General features: G+C 40.0%; 1 protein-coding gene across 6 annotated transcripts in view; it reads left to right on the forward strand.

Moving 5' to 3' along the window:
* HECW1 (HECT, C2 and WW domain containing E3 ubiquitin protein ligase 1) overlaps positions 1-22,778 on the forward strand; it is a 249,286-nt gene that overhangs the window by 122,287 nt on the left and 104,221 nt on the right. For all 6 annotated transcript variants that reach the window (XM_039714992.1, XM_039714993.1, XM_039714991.1 and 3 more), the window contains one exon: positions 7,369-7,463. In XM_039714992.1, coding sequence (XP_039570926.1) covers positions 7,369-7,463 — 95 coding nt within the window. The remainder of the gene's footprint in view (positions 1-7,368; positions 7,464-22,778) is intronic.

Below are 22,778 nucleotides of genomic sequence, written 5' to 3' on the forward strand. Positions count from 1 at the left end.
AATAAGTGATAATAATTACCTCTCCTGTTATAAAGGAGATAACTCCAGCCCTCAGTGTGCAACCCTTGGGAAGAATCAGACTGTGCAACAACTTCTGAAGATAACAGAAAATACTATTATCTTATCTGTTCTTCAAATATCAGTTACAACTACAAATACAGAAATATATTATTGGTGCAGAATTAAGATTATTTGAATGTTCTAACTGTGCATTTCTGTATCTTGACAAGTGTGGATTTTTTGTTCAAGTCAAAACTTGATTAGAAATTTTTCTGAGTGTTCTACTGCTTGTTTTTGAGCTATTAGAGTTTCCTTGCAAATATTTGTGTTTCAAATTGCTGATATGTACTGGTCATCCTTAATTCTGGCTCCAGATATTTCTTTCTTTCTTGCTGGGAACTGTTATTGTTATCTAAAAGGTGCAAATGTAAAATCTCAAGTCTTGCAACTTCTCCAAAGAAGCCTGTTAAGTGTTTGCACACATTTTAGAGCAGAGCAAGGAAAAAACCATCAGAAGAATCAATTAGAAGAAATTCTACAACAGAGATTAAAGGAACACATCTGTTTAGACCTTGTTAGGTTACTAAACTGTTAGTTGTCTAAAAACTGAGGTGCTTTTGAAAGCCGTAGGCAGTTATGAACTAAACAAATACTGTGAGGAGATGCAATTTCCACCTTAAGGAAATGCATGGTCCATAGGCAGCTGAGTAGCAAACCAGCTTGATGGTTGTAGTGTCACCATTGCCTGTTGAAGACAGCCAATGAATGGAACAGGCAGTTTTTTCTGATGGAGCACCAGAAATAAGAGCCATTGTTTGCGTGGAGTAGCAGCAGGCCTTCATAATGGAAATAAACAGTATACCATGTATCAACATTGTAAGTACAAATTAAATCTGCCAGTAATAACTTCACCTTTTTTCTTTGTTATGAGTTATTTTGTTATTAATTTTTGCTTATTAATTCTTTGCTGACAGGGAGGTACAATATTGTGAAAAACTACCAAAATTTATCTAAAAACTATTGATGCTTAGGGAAAGGCTCATGCTGAGGCTGGGTTTCACCTCTTTGTGTTGCACAATTTACCTGCTCTCTATGCTTCCAGTGATATTCATAAAGAGGAGATGGACACTGGAGGCAGCAGCAGGTAGAGAAGGGAGGTCAGGCATGAGAGGTGGACATGAGGTGCACATTACGTTTCACGGGTAGCTGCTGATACAGTTTATACATTATGCTGCTCCATGCTGCCTGAAGGTCTCAGTGACTCTTTCTTTCTTCTTAAACTTTGACTTTCTTATTCTTTCCCTGTCTGCCTTTCCTTGCTTTGTTTCCTTTTCCTTGCTTTCTTTTCTTTTGGTCTTGTTTACACAGTTGTAGTCTCTCTGCTTTCTCCCCTGTTCCATTCTGTGCAGTGATTTTGTTATAATCTCAATCCTCTCCTCCCCTCCCCTCAAAGACATTGCTTAGTCACTTAGTTCTGCATATAAACTGCCTTTAATTTCTCTCTGTTTTGGTTTCCCATTGTAATTCCTTGTCCTTGTTTTTCATATGCCTCTCCCAGTTTCCCTATTGTATTCAAACAGTTCTACCCCCTCCACTGACTCATAGTCTTTACTTTGACATAAGCTGCCTCCACTTCTAGAGATCACCATGGCTGCTTTAATTCAGGATGGTAGCACAGCGATTTGATTGTAGCACAGCATCATATATTTGTTTATTCCAGTTCTGGCTCCTCTCTAGGGAAAACTTTATTACTCATAACTTAATTGCTTTGCTGTCTGATTTGGTTCACTTGGTTCCCAACCACTTACCAGAGACAGGTACCTTTTTGTTACTGGTTTTGACACCTTTCATTTTTTATGCACAGTGTTTGCCCAAAAGAGCAACAACAGCTCTTTTAGTAATAGATTGAATTGATCAAAAATGACTCAGTTTTTAAGACTGGCATTACTTCCCTGAGAGGTTTTTACAGCAGTAAGAAATGCCTACCTAATGCTTAGTCACCTCAGCTATTTAACTGAAACAAGAAGTGTCAAGGGAGTAAATCACAACAAGCTTGTTGAAGTGCCCCAGGTGCAGCACACGCTCCTAGCAAGCAGCATCTGATGCTTCCTGCCTCCTCCAAAGAATAGGTCTTCCTTGAAATACTCATTAGGGTGTTCTGGGGTTTTTTTTAGCTCAACAAGAGAAATTGTGTAATCTTGGCAGATCTTTTTTTTATATTTGAAAAAATAAAACCACATTTAAGTGAAAACTGAGCCTCTGATATCGGGTTTACCTTAGTAAGCAAGGAACAAAGAATTAATTATAAGATCAAGTGAACTTTTGAGAAGACATTTAGGGCAATTTTGATAACTCTGAAGGAGGAGGAATGGAAGTATTTTAAAGGGAAAGGGTATCAAATGAACCAACAGGACAAATAACACTGACAGAAAAGTGGCTGGATGATGGGAACTAGGAGGCCTCTTGGAGACTTTCAACCTTCAATACCTCCAGTTGCAATTCATCAGCAGATCCTATTAGATTTTATCTCCTCTCACTTCAGTTTCATAAGGAATTGAGTGTTTTCAGGGGCTGGGTGGTTGCAGAGGCAGTGTAAACTATTGCCTGAGTTACGTTCAGCTGGTAAATTAATGTTCCAGTTAATTTACAGAACTGATTTGGTAACTGAGATAACTCAGGGCTTTAATAGTGAAATAATTTTTGTGAAATAAAATTTTTTTTCTTGTGAGAGGGATAAAGCCTCATGGCAGAGTTTCTCTGGCAGAAGTCAAACTTCTCAGTGCTTTCCTCTAAATAGGGAGTGGTCTCTGTGGTGTCCAGGGATGAAGTACATCTCAGTTCCCCTCCCCTCCTCATAACCTGTGTGGCCCACACAGGTGCTTGGTGCAAGGAGGAAAACAGAACTACCCCTCCTGTTGCCTGCTTCTGATTGTCTTGCCTTGCTGCGCCTTGAGGGCCTTCCTTTGGGGCAGCTGTATTTTTTATGCATCTCTAATGGTTACAGTGGAGAATCTGAGCATACAGCTGGGGGTTTTCGTGTTTATACTACTTCAGCAGAGAGCTGTAACACAGTCAGTGTATGACGGTGTCATGGTTCAATCCCAGCCAGCAGCAAAGTCCCACACAGACGCTTGTTCACTCCCTGACCAGTGGGATCAGGAAGATAATTGGAAGGGTGAAAGCCAGAAAACTGAGAGCTGAAAAGCTGAGATAAAGACAGTTTAGTAGGGAAAGCAAAAGCCATACACACAAACAAAGCAAAACAAGGAATTCATCACCATTTCCCATGGACAAGCAGCTGTTCAGCAGTCTCCAGGGGAGCAGGGCCACATCACACGTAATGGCTGCTTGGGAAGACAAACACTATCACCCCAAGCATTTCTCCTTTCGTCCTTCTTCCTCCCACTTTATATACTGAGTGTGATGTCATGTAGTCTGAAATATCCCTTTGGTCTATTTGAGTCACCTGTCCCAGATGTGTTCCACCTCTTCTCTCTTTTCTATGCACGCCCAGTCTAATCCTCAGTATGGCAGGACAAAAAGCATAAAAGTCCTTGGCTCTGTGTGAGCCCTGCTCAGCAACAGCAAAAACATCTTTATATTATCAACCCCTGTCTTCAGCAGAAATCCAAAACATAGCCCCATACCAGCTACTGTGAAGCAAATTAGTCCAGCCAAAAGTGGCACAAATGGAGATACCAAGCCTGGTGTAAAGGGAGTACAATGCTGTTTTGTTCTTTATCCCTGTGAATTGCTGGGTATTTTGGTAGTGGCCATGGTCATGACTATTTCCTAGCATCTTTAGGCATCTCATCTCTTGGAAGATTTACTAGTTTCACTGATGTTTTTGCTAATTTAAATAAGTATTTAACCTCATTACTTTCTGACTTTGACATCATAACTTCATTGCTGGGTCCAGTGATCTCTAAATAATTAGAGATGAAAATTACAATGGTGCACATTGTTTATAACTGGGGATTAACTGGGCAACACCTGCTCCTGACCTGTGCACTCTGCCATGTAGCTAGGGCAGCAGGTCAGAGTTAAATGGTCTCCTTTATTTTACAACAAGCTAATCTACAAGACTACAATCCAAACAATCTTTTTAATTACATATTATTTACAAATGACAACCGGATAATATTCAGGTTAATTAATATCACTGCCTTATCAATACTTCCAGTGCTTTCTGTTCATCTGCAGAGGAAGTGGTACCAAGCTCACAGGTTTCTGCATCTGTTTTGGAAATGTCTCAGAGGAATGCAAGAGCAATCTTCAGATGGATTAAAATGTTAGGACTCTGTTGCAGTGAAACACATGGCACCAACCATGTTATTTGTAAATAATGGTTCATGGCCAAAAACCTGCCAACCAGGATCCTAATGACATTTTCACACATAAAGAAATTGTATGGAATTTAGCAAGCTTTATACTTGCTAAAGTTTAATCTCTCCATTGAAAATAGACATTTGCATAATATTTTCAATCTGAAAGCAATATGAGCAAAAAGGGGAGAGAGGAATCTAGAAAAAAGAAAATGTTGTTCCCTGATGCTTCTAGCGCAATTTCTCAACCTATAAAGGCCTCCTTGCCACTTTTTCTCTCAAATCTATTCTCTGAATGAAATCTTTGACATTTATTAATCACCACCTCTACCACTGTTTGATGAATGGCTCCAGCTGTGCCACTGTTTCGGATGTGATGTGACACTTGCATTTCTCTTGAGTTGCTTTCTTGTGGTTTCCACCTGTATGTGGTATGTGAAACTCAGAGGATCCTTTAATAACTGCATGTTTCTTTCCAAATACATATTCAGTTATCTTAGTTATCCTTTGTCCTTGAAAGTGGCACAAATATCCAGATTAACTGCATATGGATATATTCTCTCTTTCTGTTCTGTCTCTAATACTTTTAGTTTAATTAAATGGATTCTTTAAAGATTTTCCTGATGCACATGGTAACTGATTTCCTACTTGTCAACCTATGACGAGATTTCCTGCGGTGGGGTCTGAGCATTGTCATACAAGCTAATACCTGAAGTTATATTTTATTAACTACAAAAGTTAATAATTTTTTAAAGGCTGCTCTTTATTCTAGTTCTCAATGTTCCATGAAAACTGTAGCTAAAAATCTCCAGGGGAGAAGAAAATTAAGATTTGAATAATTGGTGAGAACTGCGTGTTTTAGCTATTGTGATATCCTCAGCTTTTGCTGTCCTCTCAGCGAGTAAATGAGTTAGCTGCTGAGCTGTTAAAAGTCCTGTAGAGAAAATTACAACATGAAAATACAATCTAGACTTGCAGTTTTTCTGTCCCACAGGCTCATCCAGCTTTTTTTTGCTGCCAAAAGGAAACAACTGCTGCTCCCAGGTGCAACAGCCGGGTCGCTGGCTCAGCTGCACTGATGCCTCAAGTAAATCTCTTAAAGTTGCAGAATTTCATTTGGGGGTGTAGTTATGAATTCAGCCTCAGGATGGGCCCCACAGCCCCTTGTAGAGGTGCTGAAGGACTCTGTATTCTGTTCCAATTCTTGTGGAATGCTGTGAAGTAACTGGGACACCTGTACACAATGTGGATATAGTAGGAGAGGCTGTATTTTCACTGTATGAGTGAAATGTGCACCTGGTCATCTGGTGACGAACAGGCTGTGGGGATGGGAAATACGGTTTTCACAGATTGAGTATTCTGGCACTGTGCTTCTCATAGATGGACTGCACATTTCTGCAGCACCTCTCAGGCTAGAGGACTGGGAAGCCACCTGAAAGCGAGTAGTGCTCAAAGTACTTGGGAACATCACCCCTTTTCTTTTCATTTCCCAAGTGGCATCTGAACGTTGGGAAGGCTTTACACTTCCTAAAATTATTTTGTCTTTCAAAAAATGTCAGGATTTCTCTTTCCATGTATGTTCCTGTGTAGGCATCAGGGTAAGCAATTCAGGCTTGTGGTTTTGAGGGTCTCCACTACTTTTCATGTCCCAGGTTTTGCTTGTACCTGGACTGCTACGTGGTTGTTTCTTGGATCTACAAACAGCAGATCACAGCACCGTAATCTGTGGTTGACAGTCTCAGCTCTTAATATTTTTTTCTCACAGCTGCAGAGATTTGAGTAATTTTGTTACTTGTATTAAAACTGCAATGCAATTTTTATGTTAAAACATGTAAATGTCATTTTTTAATTGTTTTCACACATAGGCTGTAACTGTAGTTACAGTGAGCATTTTTGTGGCTCTACCAGCAAAGGCTGGTGTTTTCCCCTAGCTACAGCAGCAGCTGCAAAGCAAGATCTTAAGGAAAATCTTGGAACAGATGAACATTTCCATGTCATTATCTAGTTAAAACTAGAAGATGTGAAAGCTGCTTTTATTTAAACAGGCATTTTTCAGATCCCACAAACATACCTGTTACACATGTAACACTGCATAATTGCTGGATCCCAACTGTACCTAGGCACATACCAGGATAGTTCACATCTAGTTTACTGTGGAAGAAAATTCTTGCATGCTAGCAGGCAGGCCAGGATGAGCTCCAGCAAGTCATCAGTTCCAGGCATGTAGACAAACAGCAGCACTTTGCATCTGTTTGTAGTCACAGACCAACACAGAAGCTGGCTGGAACTGTCTTTCCTTCTTGTAGCAGACAAGAAAGAGGGTTGTGAGGGACTGATTAACAAGAAGCTGTTTTCACTTCTGTGCCTCTATACAGTTATTGAGATTAGTTTCCCTCAATGTTATTCATTTGAATGCCAATGCATGTGGCAAAAAGCAGCACTATGAGTGTCAAAAATCACGACCTTTCCTGTGTTACTCACCTAATTTAGATCTTTAGAAGTCAGTGAAATACACTAAGGCAGGGTCTGGTGGTACTCTGCTATTCCTGGAAATGCTTTAATGTAGTAGCTGTCAGAGCAGTTAATCTGTGGAGATCTACGTCCTTGCCCTGACCAAGGCCAGAACAAATTGGCACAGTAAAACCTCTCAATGAGCAGCTATGCAATCTTGTCCTAAGGAAGTTCCTAAATTTCTTTGCACATTAGTGCTTGGTATGTCTGAACAGGGAAGATTTATATGTCCCTACTTTTTTTCTTCCTAAAGGGTGCTGAACAGGTGCTCTAAGGTCTGTCTGTGGTAACTTCTGCTCAGAAGAGGTTTGCATTTTGACTGATTTAAATCCATGAACCAAACTCCAAATTTCACCCTGACAAAGGGGAAGATCAGAGTCAGGAGGTATCCTGTTGTGCCATCCAGCCAGAATCAACCATTTGCAATTTATCTACTTGCCAGCCCTGTGCCTGTGAGCTGTAGCTGATCATGCAGATTACCCCTGACAATTTTTCTAATCCTAAGTATCCCTTTTGGTTATTTTTTTTTCAGCTGAAACAAAGATCTGCTTCAAGTACTACCATGGCGTGAGTGGAGCGCTACGAGCCACAACTCCAAGTGTGACAGTGAAAAACAATGCAGCTCCTGTGAGTTATGTTTTGGGGTTTTTTCCCATGTATGTTCTATTGTCACTGTGCTATGCCTTGCTTTCCCTGCGTGTTTGATAGATCTTTGTATCAAAACTGAACATATTTGCTCTTCATTGTATTGTGGTACATAGAAATAGGTAGTCTTTCCATGAAGATGTGGATTTGTATGCCAAGAGAAGGTAGATTCCGCTCTGAATCTGTCACTGATAACCTCTCTGATTTGGGGCAAGTCCCACATCCTAGCTGTATCCTGTTCTGTAAGGTTCTCTCTGCTGGGTGCTGTGAGATTTGGGTGATACCCCTAGAGGATTAGGGATCTTTGGACAGTAAATACAGTAAGTGTATTTACTTAGGGAAATAGGGAAAAGATTTTTCCTCTTTTAAAGTGATTTTTTCAAAATAAGCATTTTTATAGCCATGCCTCTGAGTTCCAGGAACAAACAGACTGTGATGTGTACCCATCAGTAATAAGAAGTAGGTACTTGGGACCTGGTCTATCAAAGGACCGAACATAATTTTTGACAGATTGAGGCTTCACTAAGAGCAATTTTGATTTGCTAGAGACTAGCAAAGCTCTGTGGCTTAGATAGCTCTAAAAAACTATATATCTTTCTGGTACTGGGAAATTTTATCACCCTGAGAGTGAAACATCTTTTAGAAGCCCACAAAGAGACTTGATGACCTCCAAAGCTTGTCTGGCCTTGCTGACACTGTTTCATTGCATGCCAGGCTTGGCAGAGACCTGCATGAGCTGAGAAGTTGTATTCCAACCAGCATAAGAAAAAGACTAGTTCAGATATTGTTTAGTCTTGAAGATGGGTTCAGGAAAGAACTGTCTTACCTGTGGGGGTATGTCACTTTCAGTGGACATCACTTATTTTTTTAGCCTTTTTTTTAAGAGATGTTTGTTTTTGTTGCTCTTGTTGTTGCTTTTTTCGTGTGGGTTTTTGATTGTTTTTTTCCCCAGCCCAAATTTAATATTTCTAGAAAGGCTGAAAAATCTCCCATGCTGTGTGTTGGCTGTATCTGATTCCACCAGAGCCAGAAAGGATTAATTTTTTCACCCTTGAGCCATGAAAATACTTTTGGTGGTTTCTCCTTGCCTTCTTCTGATACACAATATAGCTGCAACCTAGATGCTGGGTAGGGGCTGCTGGCACATCCTTGAGGACTAAAAGGCATTTTTGTCTTGTTGTCCCTTTCTGACATGCTCATGGTGAAGCCATTCATCAGTTTTAGAGCCTGGAGAGTTTCCTTTAGCTGTCTTCAGAAGAGCATTAGGATGTGGCCTTGGATATCTTCATTGTGAGGGATTCTGAAAAGTTCTTTTTAGCCTGTAGTGAGTCATGTCTTGTTGCCCTAGGACTTGTTGTTGATTTCCCAGTTGTAATTTAGTGGGATAATGTCTGCTATTGATTTAGTCCCTGTCTTTTCTGCAAGGTACGCCAGCCAACCAAGGCAATAAATACCATTAGGCTGAGAGATTAGAATTTGGTTTTGCATTATTCTTATCCATGTCTTAGACCTGAGCTGGAGCCAACTGCACAATTTTTTCCAGTCTAGTATGGGGATTACTCTTTCATTATTAAGTATCAGCAGCATGTATGAAATAAATAGAAAAATGTCCGAGAACCTGTGCCTTTGTAATATGCAAATAGGTAATCCCTGCAAGTTCTTTAGCTGAGACCTTTACATACATATTTATGGGGAAATAAAACAGCCATTGACTTTCAGCCAAAGCAGGACTTGTGTTTAAAGGAAAATCCTCTTCGTGTAGTACTCATGGTCTTTATAGAAATCCGATGAGAGCTGCTTATTTTGACTTTTAGTTGAGTTTACTGTACACAACTTGAAACCAAAATATGATTAAAAGTGGTGTCAGATAATGGTTTTCTGTTTGAGGACACAACCACTGTCCTTGGAAATAGCATTTTTTCTATAATCTTCTCATTTTTTCCTGCCTTTCTAGGTTTCAAAATAGCCTGTGTGGGTCTTTTGCAGACCAGAGAGGCCAGCAGTGCTGTAGGTGCAGCATCTTTTTGTCTGTTGTTTTCTTCTTCCTGATTTTGTTGCATGACTTATTAGGTGCATTGTAAAGCAAATACTAAGTGAAGACAACAAAAGCAATGAAATGGCAGCAAAGGTTATGCAGTATAAACTAGGGTAGAGCTTTCTGTATGAGTTCAAAGAGGAAGAAAAAGTGCTACAGATTTGAAAACTCCTTCAGAGTTTGGAAAAAAATACTGGGCCGACTCTTGCCTATGTGAAGGCTTTCAGCTAAGTGCAGTCCTCAAAATTCCACTCCCAGCTGACACTATCAGATGGCTTTCTCCATCTGCTTCTCTGCAGTACATGTCCAACTTTTATTACTGAAATATTTGAATGTTTTATAGCATCCTTTACCATTGGCAAATGGTGTTACTCCCACTACAAAGATGGGGAAGGGGATAACAAGGGATGTGCCCAGCCCTATTCTTTTCTTGGTTCTTGTGGGTCTCTGCACTAGCTGCTGCTGGGAGTTGGATATTACCATGCAAATTGCAGACTTTATCTCTAGAACTACAAACACTCACCTTTGACTGTGATTTTACTATTTTGTGCAATCATTTAAAGGCTGTGACACTCTAGCACCATGCCTGTAGCTCCTCTGAGATCCCTGACACTTCTTAGCCTAGTGAGACTTTACACACGGGGCCCTTCTTGATGGAGGGGGATGTATTAAATTCCTCCCTTGTTCTCATTGCGTCAGGGGTTCAGAGCACTGCCCCAGGGTGCTGGGCATGGCATTTCTTACAGTACCAACAAAAGCTGTGGTTGTCCAACTGCTGTGGCCTCAGTGCAGAGTGGGCTTCTACTGCTCAGGTGGAGCTTTCTTCAGATCCTGGGACAGCTTCCTGCACATCCCTTCTGAAAGATGCCATCCTGTGGTCTATGCTTAGAAATTGATCCTCTATTGCAGCCAGTAGGAGTTTAAGCAGTTGCTGATGGACCTAATTGTGTTAGAAAAAACAGCTTTACAGGGAAATTTCTCAGGGGATCTTACTGTGAGTGTCGAGGCTAAGGTATTTTGAAACCCAAGAGTCTTGCCATGGTAGTGATAGTGAAATAAATTCACTGACTCTTAGGCTGTCAGTAGAGGGACAGAGGGAAGGAGGCTTTGTGGTTTTTACATAAGCAAACCTTTTTGTTTGGCACAGCTTATGAAAAAGATCCAGAGCAGGTGTCCTTTGAGAAGCAGCATCTGAGGACAGGTGACCTTCTGAGGACAGTGTTTTTACTGCTAGCACTAACTCATCTGCAGCTGATGCCAGAGCCACCCAAGTGGATTCTGTCCAAGCCTCCGAGCATGTGGCAGCTTCTGCATCAGGGGCAGCAGCTGGCATATTGGCTGCTTGGTGTGTGTCCTGTCAATGAGTCTGAAAACACTGATAACCAGCAGTATCCTAACACGACGATCTAAAACAACAGCAGCAAAAAAAGAACCCTCCATTTTCTGTCTGACTGCAGTTTGCTGCAATTGAAAAGGGAAAAGAAGTTGGAAGTAGTCATGCTGGGGGCTGTAAGCAGTTGCCATTGTTGTTCACGTGCTGCTGAGACTGTCTTTAATTGGCAGTTGAAAGGAATCCCACTTCCAAATGAAAAAAAAAAAAGCTGCTGTGTAAGTTGGTTGTCTTTGTAATAGCACCAGTGGTGCTTTAGGCTGAGTAGCATCTCACATTTCTTGTCTTATAAATGTTCTGCTCCGTTTGAGTTTATCTCCTTATGCTGTAACCCAGTTATTAGAGCTGCCTTGCCTGCTGATTAGGATGCCCTGCAGTTCGTTTGTTGGTGAAAAGTCCTATCACATTTTATTCTCTGTGAATCATCAGGCTTGAATATCTGGGAATGAAGGGCTGTGCACTTTGGCCAATTCATACATGACAGAGGCTTTAATGTGAATTTGGGGCAGCAGATAGGCCTGGGGGTAATGACAGTAAAAAACAGCACCTACAATTCTGGAAAAAAGAAAAGAAACATCCTGGCTGGCTCCTTTTTTTTCTGAACTAGTGGAAAGCAGTATTGCTTGTGCACAGGAATGTATACTACTAAAGTATAAGCATTACCATGCATGGATGAGTGCACGGATTTCTCAGTAGAAAAGAGCATTTTTGCAGCATCTGGAATGTTGCTGTATTTGTTACTCTTCATTTATTCATAATATTGTCACCACTGATTCAACTTTACATCAGATATTGTTGTAGAAAGAAATACAGGTTAGAGTAATTAATTCTAGCAATAGGGAGGTGTTATATTGTTAATATAAAAATTATTCAATCTGAACAAGGTTTTCTTGCAGTAAAATAAAGCTGGCATGAGAACAGTGTGCAGAAGAAAGAAGAACCTTTTTCCCTAAGAGTTTATAGCCTGAAAAGATAAATTTGATACATCACAATTAAATGGCAGTTAAGTGGAGAATCAATGCTTTAGCCTCAGGACAAATGTCTTCACTAAATTGGGAGCATTCACTCGCTGTGTATTAGATGCAAAGAACCTCAGCTGATTGAACCTCTGGAGCTTTCATGCCACAGTTTCTGTCTCACAGATCATGGTGGGACTCATCAGATACACTTGGCATTGTGGGAAAAGCTGTGTAAATTGGAGCTGATTATTGAAAGAGACCTTCTCTTTGTTGTGTTTGTGTGGAAGTGCTGCCTCAGCTGGGTTTCCCACAGCAGGAATTACTGCTTGATAAGCTGCTGCTATTTGGTGGTGACTGATCATTCCTGAGGACTTCCTGCTGTAAATATTTGCATTACGTGCTGTCACGTCAGAGCGTGGGCTGCTAAGGAGTGTTTGATAATGAAGGATTCTGCTTCATTTCCATACATGTGCTGCAAGACAGGATTTTATGAGGGTGTGCATGTACAAGCAGCTGTATCTCTCATTCTATTGGAAGGCTGGATTTTAAAAACTCAACTGCATCTTCTTTTTCACTTCGTATCTGATTCTGTGATAAGTGAGTTTTAAAACTGTCTATGTTTCTAGGACATTGCTATGGAACAAATATAAAAGTCTGATTTGGAGGGTGTAGGTATAATTATACTTCAACAGACAGTAAATAAAGAGGGAACAGAAACTTCTAGTGGCTTCTGCACTGTTCAGCAATTGAGGTTAAAAAAAAGTTTATTAAAAACACAACATGAGGCTGCTGCAATTAATCATGGCAAAGAATGCAAGCCAGGTACGTCTTTTAACAAGTGTAAGCAGTGTACCTTGAAAGGCTCAGCGTTTCCAGGGGGGAAAGCAGCACTTCTCTGGAAGCTATGGGTATGCTTAGGTGACTGAGTATTTGTTAAAAGCGAGCAAGAGAGTCCCCTTTCCTTATCTTGAGCTGAGAAGTAGCCAGAGCTCCCCCAGCTGCAGCTGCCTTCCAATACAAGGCAAGGAACAGCATTGTTAGTGCCACCAATGTTCTGTATGCATCTCCCCCTCTTATCTGCAAAGGTAAGTCATTCAGGAATGAAAAAAAAAGCCAAAATGAGAAGGGGAAATAACTGGAAATATTCACTCAGCTGGAAGGAAGCAGTCAAATACAGAGTTCTCTCTGCCAGCATATGTTCCCTCTCCAATTTAAAAGTACACCTAGCAGAAAATATGTATGCTAAGAAACAATTGCTGAAAGAGAGTGGATTCCCTGATTAACCATTTGAGGTGAATAATTCTGAAAAAAATAACTGATCCATAAACTGTGGAAGGAAAGTGACCTGTGTGGGTTTCTCATCTGTTGGAAGTACCTGCCCATTTGGGTTGTCTCTGATGCTGGATTTCTTTCACAGCAGCAGCAGGCTGTCCACACCCTGCCTGCATATGTGCTCATACGTTTCCACTGGTGTAAGCCAACATCACAAAGTGGTCTAACATGAAGACATGAGTCTTTGAATTCAAAGAAATTTTTACACTGACTGGGGAGTTGTTTTAGCATTTGACCAGATAGTTCAGTATGTCCTTGGTTTTCCATAGGCATTCAAGAAGCAATTTTGTCATTTGTGTGCAAAAGAACATTATAGTGTCTAGAGTTAGCTGTCATAGCTCACAGAAGTTGATCAGAGAAATTTAGTAGTATCTCTTAGAAGGGAATCCACAAAGATTGGATGTACATAGGGAATACTAGCACTTCCATGTTGCAGAATTCTGTCTGCACTCATCGTATACTTGCATGTTCTAGAGAAGGGATTCACCAGCCATTTCAGTGGCTACAGCTAACATGCATTCAGAGGGAAGGGGGGCTTTCCTGGGAGAATTTGACCCCGCTAGCTACCTAATATAAGGGAATGATTTTTGATATCAGGACAGCCATCAGCATGCTTCTTACATCTGAAAAATGTCATTAATTTTTTTTTCACTTCCATGTTGTTTCCTTATAAACCCACAGTAGTGTTTTACAGCCTGATTTGGTCATACTGAATTCATGTTCAAGCATAGTTACTCCCATGAGCAGCCTCTTAATACTTGCACAATTGAGCCTTTAGTTCAGTGTAATTACATTTTTGGTTATGCTTTTCTATATCCTAATTATCATTGATTCAAAGAATTTGAAGGTTAATGACACGTCCAAATTAATTCTTATTGCCACCTCAGTAACACAGGCTCTTTTTCAGTATCTAGTTATATAAAGTCTATTGTATTTACACTGCAATTACCCTGTCATGTAGTGAGCACTTCATTTATATGAATTAGTGGAGTTGGAAAGCGTAACCAGGATGTAATTGGTCCTCCGGCTGCGGCATAACTGTAGTCACTGTAGTCACAAATAATAACCTTTTTCTTCCTTTTAGTTTCCCTGCTCTCATTTTAACTAGAGATGGTTGAGATTTTCTTTAAATATTAAGAAAACTCATTTGTAATGAAGGTCTCTTCTGAGTGCAGTTTAATAATACTTGCTTTTACAGTTCAGATTTAGTAAAGGTGTGGAGCATGTGCTGAAACCCCACTGCCTTTACTGGAAACATTTACTGATTTTCTTTCAAAACAGAATACAGTTGGCAAGTAGGGTCACTTTCATTTTCATTATGATAGATTTCAGATGTATCAATGGCTAAATAAAAAATTATCCAGGTCCACGCTCCTGGTGGCTTTTTTCTCTATCTTGTTATTGACTTTTCAGCTTGGTATGGTTGAAACTCCTATCATCATTCACTTATAGATTTACATCCTTTTTGAGAGGTAAGTGCTCATAATTTATTATCTAACAAGCACAAATTGAGTAGGGGAGGTACAAACAATTTTCTTTGTGAGCATTGATTTCCTGAGCAGCAGCCCATAACTCTCACTATGCAGGTATGTGTGTTTTTATTGTTCCACCCCAGGAGGAATATCTCTGCTTTCCAGCACACAGCTGTTTGCATTTTTAAATGTTATTTAACTTATCAGTCTTCAAAATTTCCTCATTCATCCATATGAAAGACAGGTTATTTGATCATCTTAATGGAATTGCAAACACAAAGACCTAAAATTAGTCTTACCATCAAAAATCAGAATGAATTGGAAAAAACTTTATGCGACAAACGTTCCCAAAATACCTCTCAGTGTTTTTTTCTGCCCAAATCCACCTGCATATTTCACACAGATCTTCAGGAAGTGCATATCCAGGAGAGAAGGGGAAGAGCCTCTTGCATGGTGTGTGTGGGATGAGGGGCAGCAGGTGACCAGGGATCTGTGCTGCTCTTCTCTGGAACGCGATGCTTGTCACCAAGGAGTTAGTAGCTTCAGTACTCTTTTACCACTGCAGGCATGCTTAAATTCCTAGTAGCTTCACACATGATATGTTGCTGTAGGCATAGCTGCAATGGATTTAAACAGAAAAGAGGTGACATAAGAAAAAGCTGGCATCTGTTAAATTATTAAGTAAAATAATTCTGTTAAGTGTTCGTCCATCAGACTTTCTCCTGTTGAGTTAGTCCAAATGTGCAGTTCTGCAAATTTAAAGTGGAGTAGGACAGAACAAAAACCAGGGTTAATGCTACCATTTGGAGGTTCCATTAAATTGTTGCTCATTTCTTGCCCTCTCATGGACTCTACCTAAGCAGCACTAACTGGGGAGCTGCTGAGCCATCCCTAAGTATCACTGGCCACAGCCTAGTCTTCACTGTGCAGGTCAGTTGCACCACTTTTGGGCTTCTCCCTGTTCCCCTAATTTCTTTGTAAGTGTTGTTTCAAAGAAAACACTTGGGTCAAATTTAACCCTACTGGGCATCTGATACTGTATGAACTTCTAAGTGTAGATTTAGAATGGTTTAATTAGCAGGCTTGCAATACAGCACAGAGTTGATATGAAGAAATAAAAAGTATGACAGATGGGAACTGGAGTGATTTTATTTCAGCAGCACCAAGGAGACCATTACACAAGCCATTTATTTGTTAATGGGTTCAGTAAGAGTCTGGTATTTCCCAGCCACTAGCTTTTGGAATGTCTCTTGTTACGGTCACATAATAGCCATAGTAATATCTGCACATCATATTGCTCCCTTCTGTGGTTTAGTAAATTATGGAGAGATCAGCAACTGTTCAGCACACTGCACTGCGTAATCATCCTTGCTTTGGCCTTTTACATTCTTAGATACTCTCTCATTAATGAAAAACAATGCAGTTCTTGACATTACACAGTGGGTCTGAGGGCAGAATTTTCGTTTTTGAAGGGGCAAGGAAAGAAGGATTTAGACCTGGGTGCCAAATGAAGGAATGAAGCACCTCCTGCTTCCTCCATTCTAGGAATTACTTGCTGTGATAGGGCATGAATCTGATTGCAGGTGAGCACAAGATAAATTACCAGGGGTAGTTTAGATACATGACAAAGCTTTCTAGTATGTTTTAGTTCAGAAGTTGCAAAAATATTTGCTTTGATGTTCCTTTACAAAATAGATTTTGTACTATTTTCCCCTGCATCTGCTGTGGTTTGATTTGTTATTGCCAATTTTGTACACACTGATTTAAATCTCATTCGGTGCACTAGTGGCCTGCTAATGAATTTAAAAAGAGAACATTGTGTTCTACCCATTTTTGTGTGTGTTTGACTATTAGCAAAAGTACTATTTATACTTGGCACAGTCTTAATTTAAAAAAAAATGTGCTTTTCACTCAGAAAAACAAAAAGGAACAGGAATGTTGCCAGGGTGACAACACCCAAGACCATGGAAGCTATAAGAATCCTTGCAGTGCATGGGCATTAAATCTTCTAGGTCAAATTTGGTATGTCCACAGTACTGCCTGATGGGGCATAAAGTGGAAAAGACTAGGGTTTGATGTTCTGTTTTCTTTCCAGGGCTGCTTGTCCACTTCATTACTTGCCCTAATGTTTTCACTAGCTGTCCTTTCTGCACTGCACCCGTATAGAGAGGCAGATGTTTGGAAAGCTTGTGATCCTGTTGCAAGTGGGAGGCTTGATGACTTCAAGTCATTCCAGCAGGAAAATAATTTTGAGCTTGCTAGTTGTAAGCTTTCTGTCCCCCCATAAGTCGCATTTTTCCCTTTATTTAGGCCTTGCAAGTAAAAAAAAAACCAGCTTTGCTTTCTTCAGTTTTTGCATTTACCTTTGTTCAATTTTATTGTCTTCTCCAATGTTCCAGGATTAGCAAAGATGGAGATAAGCTGTTGATCTCTCCCATCTCTGTATCAGTTAGCACTGTTTACAGCTTTACTATGTTTCCTTTTACTGAAGTTCTTCTAAGGTACACAGATGCATGTGTGAGGTGATACGTGATTCTGATCTGCATCTTCTCTTGGACAATTTTTAATACAAAATTAAATTCCTGTTGAAAGCATAAGCAGACATTTTCAGAATCTCTTACAATCTCTGCTACTCATGAGTTTTTTGTCTTTATATAGAAATATGGCGAGAAGAAATGTTCAGTGTGGATAAAAACCTCATGGTTTTGTGTAGAATTGCAACTGAGATATAGAATCGTAGAATAGAATGATAAGATTGTTTAGGTTGGAAAAGACTTCCAAGATTGACTCCAACCTCTGACTCATCACCTTGTCAACTAGATCATACCACTAAGTGCCAAGTACACTTGTTTCTTGAACATCTTCAGGAGTGATGACTCCACGACCTAACTGGGCAGCCCATTCCAATGCCTGACAACTCTTTTCTTGAAGAAATTCTTCCTCATGTCCAACCTGAACCTCCCCTGCTGCATCTTGAGGCTATGCTCCACTTGCCACAACCTCCTTGCAGGTAGTTGTAGAGAGCAATGAGACCACCACTGAGCCTTCTTTTCTGCAGGCTAAACAACCCCAGCTCCCTCACCTGTTCCTAGAGTATTTACCCTGCAGACCATTCACCAGCTTTGTTGCCTTTCTCTGGACTCCCTCCAGCACACCAATACCTTACTTTAAGTGAGGGACCCAGAACTGAACACAGGACTTGAGATTCATCCTGACCAGAGTAGAGAGGGATGATCACAGCCCTGGTCCTACTGGCCACACTATTTTTGATACAGGCCAGGATGCCATTGGGCTGCTTGGCTATCTAGGTACATCCTGGATTATAGTCTGCTGTTATGTTCTGCAACCAGCACCCCCAGGTCCTTTACTGCCAGACAGCTTTGCAGCCACTCTTCCCCCAGCCTGCAGCACTGCCTGGGGTTGTTGTGACCCAAGTGTAACGCCTGTCACTTGCCTGTGTTGAACCTCTTAGAATTAGCCTCAGCACATCAATCCAGCCTGTCCAGATCCATCTGCAGAGCCTTTCTACCCTCAAGCATATCAACATTCCTAACTTAATGTCATTTACAAACTGAGGGGGCAGTCAATCGCCTTGTCCAGATGATCAATAAATATAGTAAACAGGGCATGCCCCAATAAACCCACTAGTGACCAGGCAGTAATTGGATGTGGCTCCATTCACCACAACTCTCTGCGCTGAGATATCTAACCTTTGAAGCAGGAATAATGTTAATTAGCTAAGAAATTTGAATCAGCTGGGATGAGATGTACCAGTTGCTGTATCTACTGGCCTCCATGACCCAGTGTCTGGTTTAAATCCAGCTGGAAATAAAGCACCATGCAGTCACTCAACCCGGCCCCCTCTGCACCCACCCCGATGGAATGGGAAGGAGAAGCAAAGTTAAACTTGTATGCTGAGATAAGAACAGTTTAATAATTGAAAATAAATTAAAATACAGTAGTAATGTTAAATTATAATAGTAATAGTAATAATAATAATAATAATAATAATGGGAAAAACAGGTGATGCACAATACAATTGCTCACCTCTTACTGACTGATGGCAGACCCCCTTTCCCAAACCCAGATCAACTTTCGTAATAGGTAACTACCCCCAGTTTATATACCAGGCATGGTAATCTCCGTGGTAATCTCTTGGAATATCCCTTTTGAGAGTTCAGGTCACCTGTCCCAGATGTGCTCCCTCCCAGTTTGTTTTGTTAACCTCCTCACTGGAAAAGCATGAGACAAGGAAAAAAAACAGTGTTTGACCTGGGATAAAAAGAGCAAAAGCCAAAATATCAGTGTGTTGTCAATACCATTCTCATTCCAAATCCAAAACACAGCACCTCTAACAGCTACTGAGAAGTTAACTCTACCATAGCTGAATCCAGGACACATAGGAAGTCATTTCCAGTCAAGTTTCTGGGAGGACATTGTGCTTTCATCAAGACAAGAAGTCCATGTTTTGGTTATCCTTAAAATCATGCTGCCACTTTTTCAAGACTGTCTGACAATGTATGAATTCTAATTGTTCAGATTCTAATTTCTTAATGATAGCCCATCTTTAGTACCTGTGATTTCAAGCTAATTTTGCCTTTTTAAAATGTCTTTTTCAGCTTTGTTATTGTAGTGGTTTTTACAAACCAGAGTTATATAGCACTGCCATTGGCCATCTTTATATTTCACCTCCTATGTGGGTGGCAATGTTTTACTGCTTGGGTATGTGCTCAGAATTAATGTTTTCCAAAAGGGTTACAAATTCTCAAATGAAAGTTGTTATCATAGACTTTAATCTGCTCTTAATTCCTATTAGCTGATGAGACAAAGTGGAAGACTTAATAGTAAGTTAATATGCTGAAAAGCACAGTGGTCAGGTTTGTGACAGACATGTCCATTCAGGGAAATTGGCATACTAAGCCATGCTGATTAGTTTAGAACAAAGAAGACATGACTCATGTTGAAGAAGGAATGCAAATATTAGATGAGAGACAGCTGTTTGTGTGGATTAGCCTTCTTAAGATGTTGAATAAATTTTAAAAGATGTACAGGAAAAAACATGAACTCACTGTTTAGCTGAAGCAATGAATAAAATCCCAAATAGCTGTTTAAGAGCTTGCAATGAATGAGGCAAAATAAGCAGATGGAGCTGGGACAGTGAAGGAACTTGTTTTGTAAAATTCTTATGATAATTTCTGTAACAATAGAAAAATAGGACATGAGGAAAACATGGTAAATACAGCAGAATTACTGTATCCTGTAATTGTAATTATGGGGTTTTTAAAAATATATGTGACGTTTGTTAGGATGTCAGAGGCTCATCTTATTTCTTGAAGATGATCTTTTGTTTAACAGTATTTACTATTGTGTCTCAAACACACTGCCAAGTGAAAAGGGAAGATGAAGGCTAATTTGCAGGGAGAGATGATTACAAACGTGTGACTATGGGCTTTAAATCTATTGGTGTAGATTACAGTAACCTGAAAGCGAGATCCACTGAAGTAGTAGAGATCTTTCTGCCTATTCAGTTGGTTCTTCTCTCAAAGCCTGGGTGAGCTGCTGCACAAATATAGGCTAGATACAAGTTATTTATGTTGTGCTTCTTTGTGTGGCTATTTAAAATTACTTACTGCTGTAAGGCATGTCACTGTGGACCAGCTGCTTTGGAGTCTAATGCAAAGTTGAGTTAAATTGGTTTTGGTGGTTGTTTTGGTTGTACTTTTATGTTTGTTTTATTTTCTTTCAGAAAATAGCATGGGGACTTGGATATGGTTTCTGACCGAGTTCTTCTGATGCACTGCCTGTGCTTTGTGTTGCAGTCAGAGCTGTAGCCTGCAGGTTTTCAAATGGGAGGGAAATGTTTAGGACACACAGATGAGAAATAAGCTGAACATGTAAATTGTGAATTTGCTGTGCAAAAGCAATGCACAATTTTACAAAGCTTTGATGCAGAGTTGAGAATACTGATAAATGCTTGGGTAGGTGTACAGATTATAAACTCTCTGAACCACCCACAAATGTAACACAGATTTTAGTAGAATCACGTATTCCTAAGCTAAAGGATGTCGTGTTTCCTGTGGCCAGCTGGCAAGCTGGCACAGTGGGAGGAAAGCTGGGAGATAGGTAAAGATCTCTTCTTGTGTCTACACATCTGTACCACGAGTATCTGAATACAAGCCAAAGTATGAACTTAAGCCAAGATGGGCCGTTGTGTGCCCAGTCTCTCACTCACCAATTTTCAACAAATTTCAGCAGCTCTCACGTACCAGCATGCCAGTTTTCAAGCACTGCACGGATCTCTTTACATCAGAGCAGCAGCCAGACAAAAAGCCAGACATGAAGAGGGAAAGATGGAGGTCACAGAATTTGTTAAAGCCACATCTGTAGCCTGCATTGAAACTGTGTGTGTAGCTATGCAGTGAAGTTTCATATCTTCTGCAGTTGATAGATGCCAGCAATTTAGTCCTGATTGGATTTTCAGTAACCAAGGACTTTGCAGCAGCCAGAGTAATAGAGAAAAATAATTTCATTTTCCTGAAATATCTTTTGTTTTCTTTGCTTTCCTTAGTCCTGGAAGGAAGAGGGGCAGGGAGAAGGATCTGGGGAGAGACAAGATTATTGTCATTTCGCAATGCATAATCCTTTATAAAAATAGTCAGTACTTAAGATCTCTTCTGAAATAACTCATACCCTCAGATAACCTAAAATCAGCAGACAACTGAGGAAATGACAATGAGGTGAAATTGCACACATTTATAACTGGTGGATTTGTAGGTCATTTTGAATGTTTGTGGATAACCTACAATAACTTGCAGGTTGTTTCAGTAGAAGTAAGAGTAAGTAGGTGATAGGGTGGAGCAAGTGGTAACTGAAAGCCAGGTTTTCCAGCATCCCAAGAAACACCCGTGCCTGCAGGTATCTGCCTTAAGAGTTTAGTGTGCATGGATGTCCACGTGCACATGCATGTAAGCCCTATTATGATCATGCTATCTTTTGTTTTATCTGTATGTTGAGTATATCTTGGATTGCCTGTATTTAACTTCGCACAAAACCTGGGTGATCTAAAAATACATTTACAATGTTGCATTGGGAAAAAGTTATGATGAGAGACAGCTAAAAAAAGGAAAAAGCATTAAAATTTATATATCAAGAGGCAGACTTTGTGCTTCACAGTTATCTTTTAGGTCTGCATTTCATGATTTCTTGGAGCTTGACAGGATAACCATGTTCACTTAATGTAGTTTTGCTGATAGAATAAAGTTATATAATATTGCACACTTTTAAAAATATTTTTTCCTGTAACTATTACTCAAACTTCTTTTGTTCTCAGGCTTTCTTACAAGTGGGGAGATTGATGTAGGTCAGTATGTTTTATATCACCAGATTTGCATAAGAATATTTCTTTAATAGAATTTTGAACCCTTTGTTAATTTTTAATCCTTGAATCTCTTGAGAAACATTTTCCTTTTCCATTAAATATCTGTCTCTTTTTTCCCTGGCTAGCTAGTTGAGTTCTGAGGCAAGCTTGTTTCCATCTGTACTGAAAACATGCAGCACCTCCCCACTCAATATGTCCACTTTAAAAGGCGGCTTAAAGTCTTACATCTGTAAAGTCTGATGGAAAGCAACTAAGTTGTTCTTACACACTTTCCTTTTCAACTCATCAAGTCCAATTTTTATTTACACTGGGCACCTTTTGCCCTTACACTTGTGTGGTAGGACTTTGTGGTGAACCTAAGTATAAACCACATTAATTAAACCACATGTTGATATTCTTAGCAAAGGACAACCAGCACCTCTCATAATACCTAACTATCTCTGTGTAATTGTTAAACTTCAGTTCACTAAATGCATAATGGACTGTATCTCAGATACAGACACATTTTTGACTTTTTTTCTGTCATACTGCAATTCTGGACTGTGATTTCAGAGGTGAAATGTTTGAGGGTAGCCTAGGGTTGTTATTGGACACCTGAGGCAGTTATGTGCAAATTTTTTTAAATGTAATAGCAGAAAAGTCTGGAAGTGCCACTGTTGTCAAGAAACCCTGGTTTTTAAAGCAGCCTATTTATTTCTCTTATTTTTCCACAAAGGATCTCATTTACCATT

The sequence above is a fragment of the Passer montanus genome, unplaced genomic scaffold (genome assembly GCF_014805655.1).
Source record: "Passer montanus isolate IOZ18808 unplaced genomic scaffold, ASM1480565v1 scaffold32, whole genome shotgun sequence".
Classification (NCBI taxonomy): domain Eukaryota; kingdom Metazoa; phylum Chordata; class Aves; order Passeriformes; family Passeridae; genus Passer; species Passer montanus.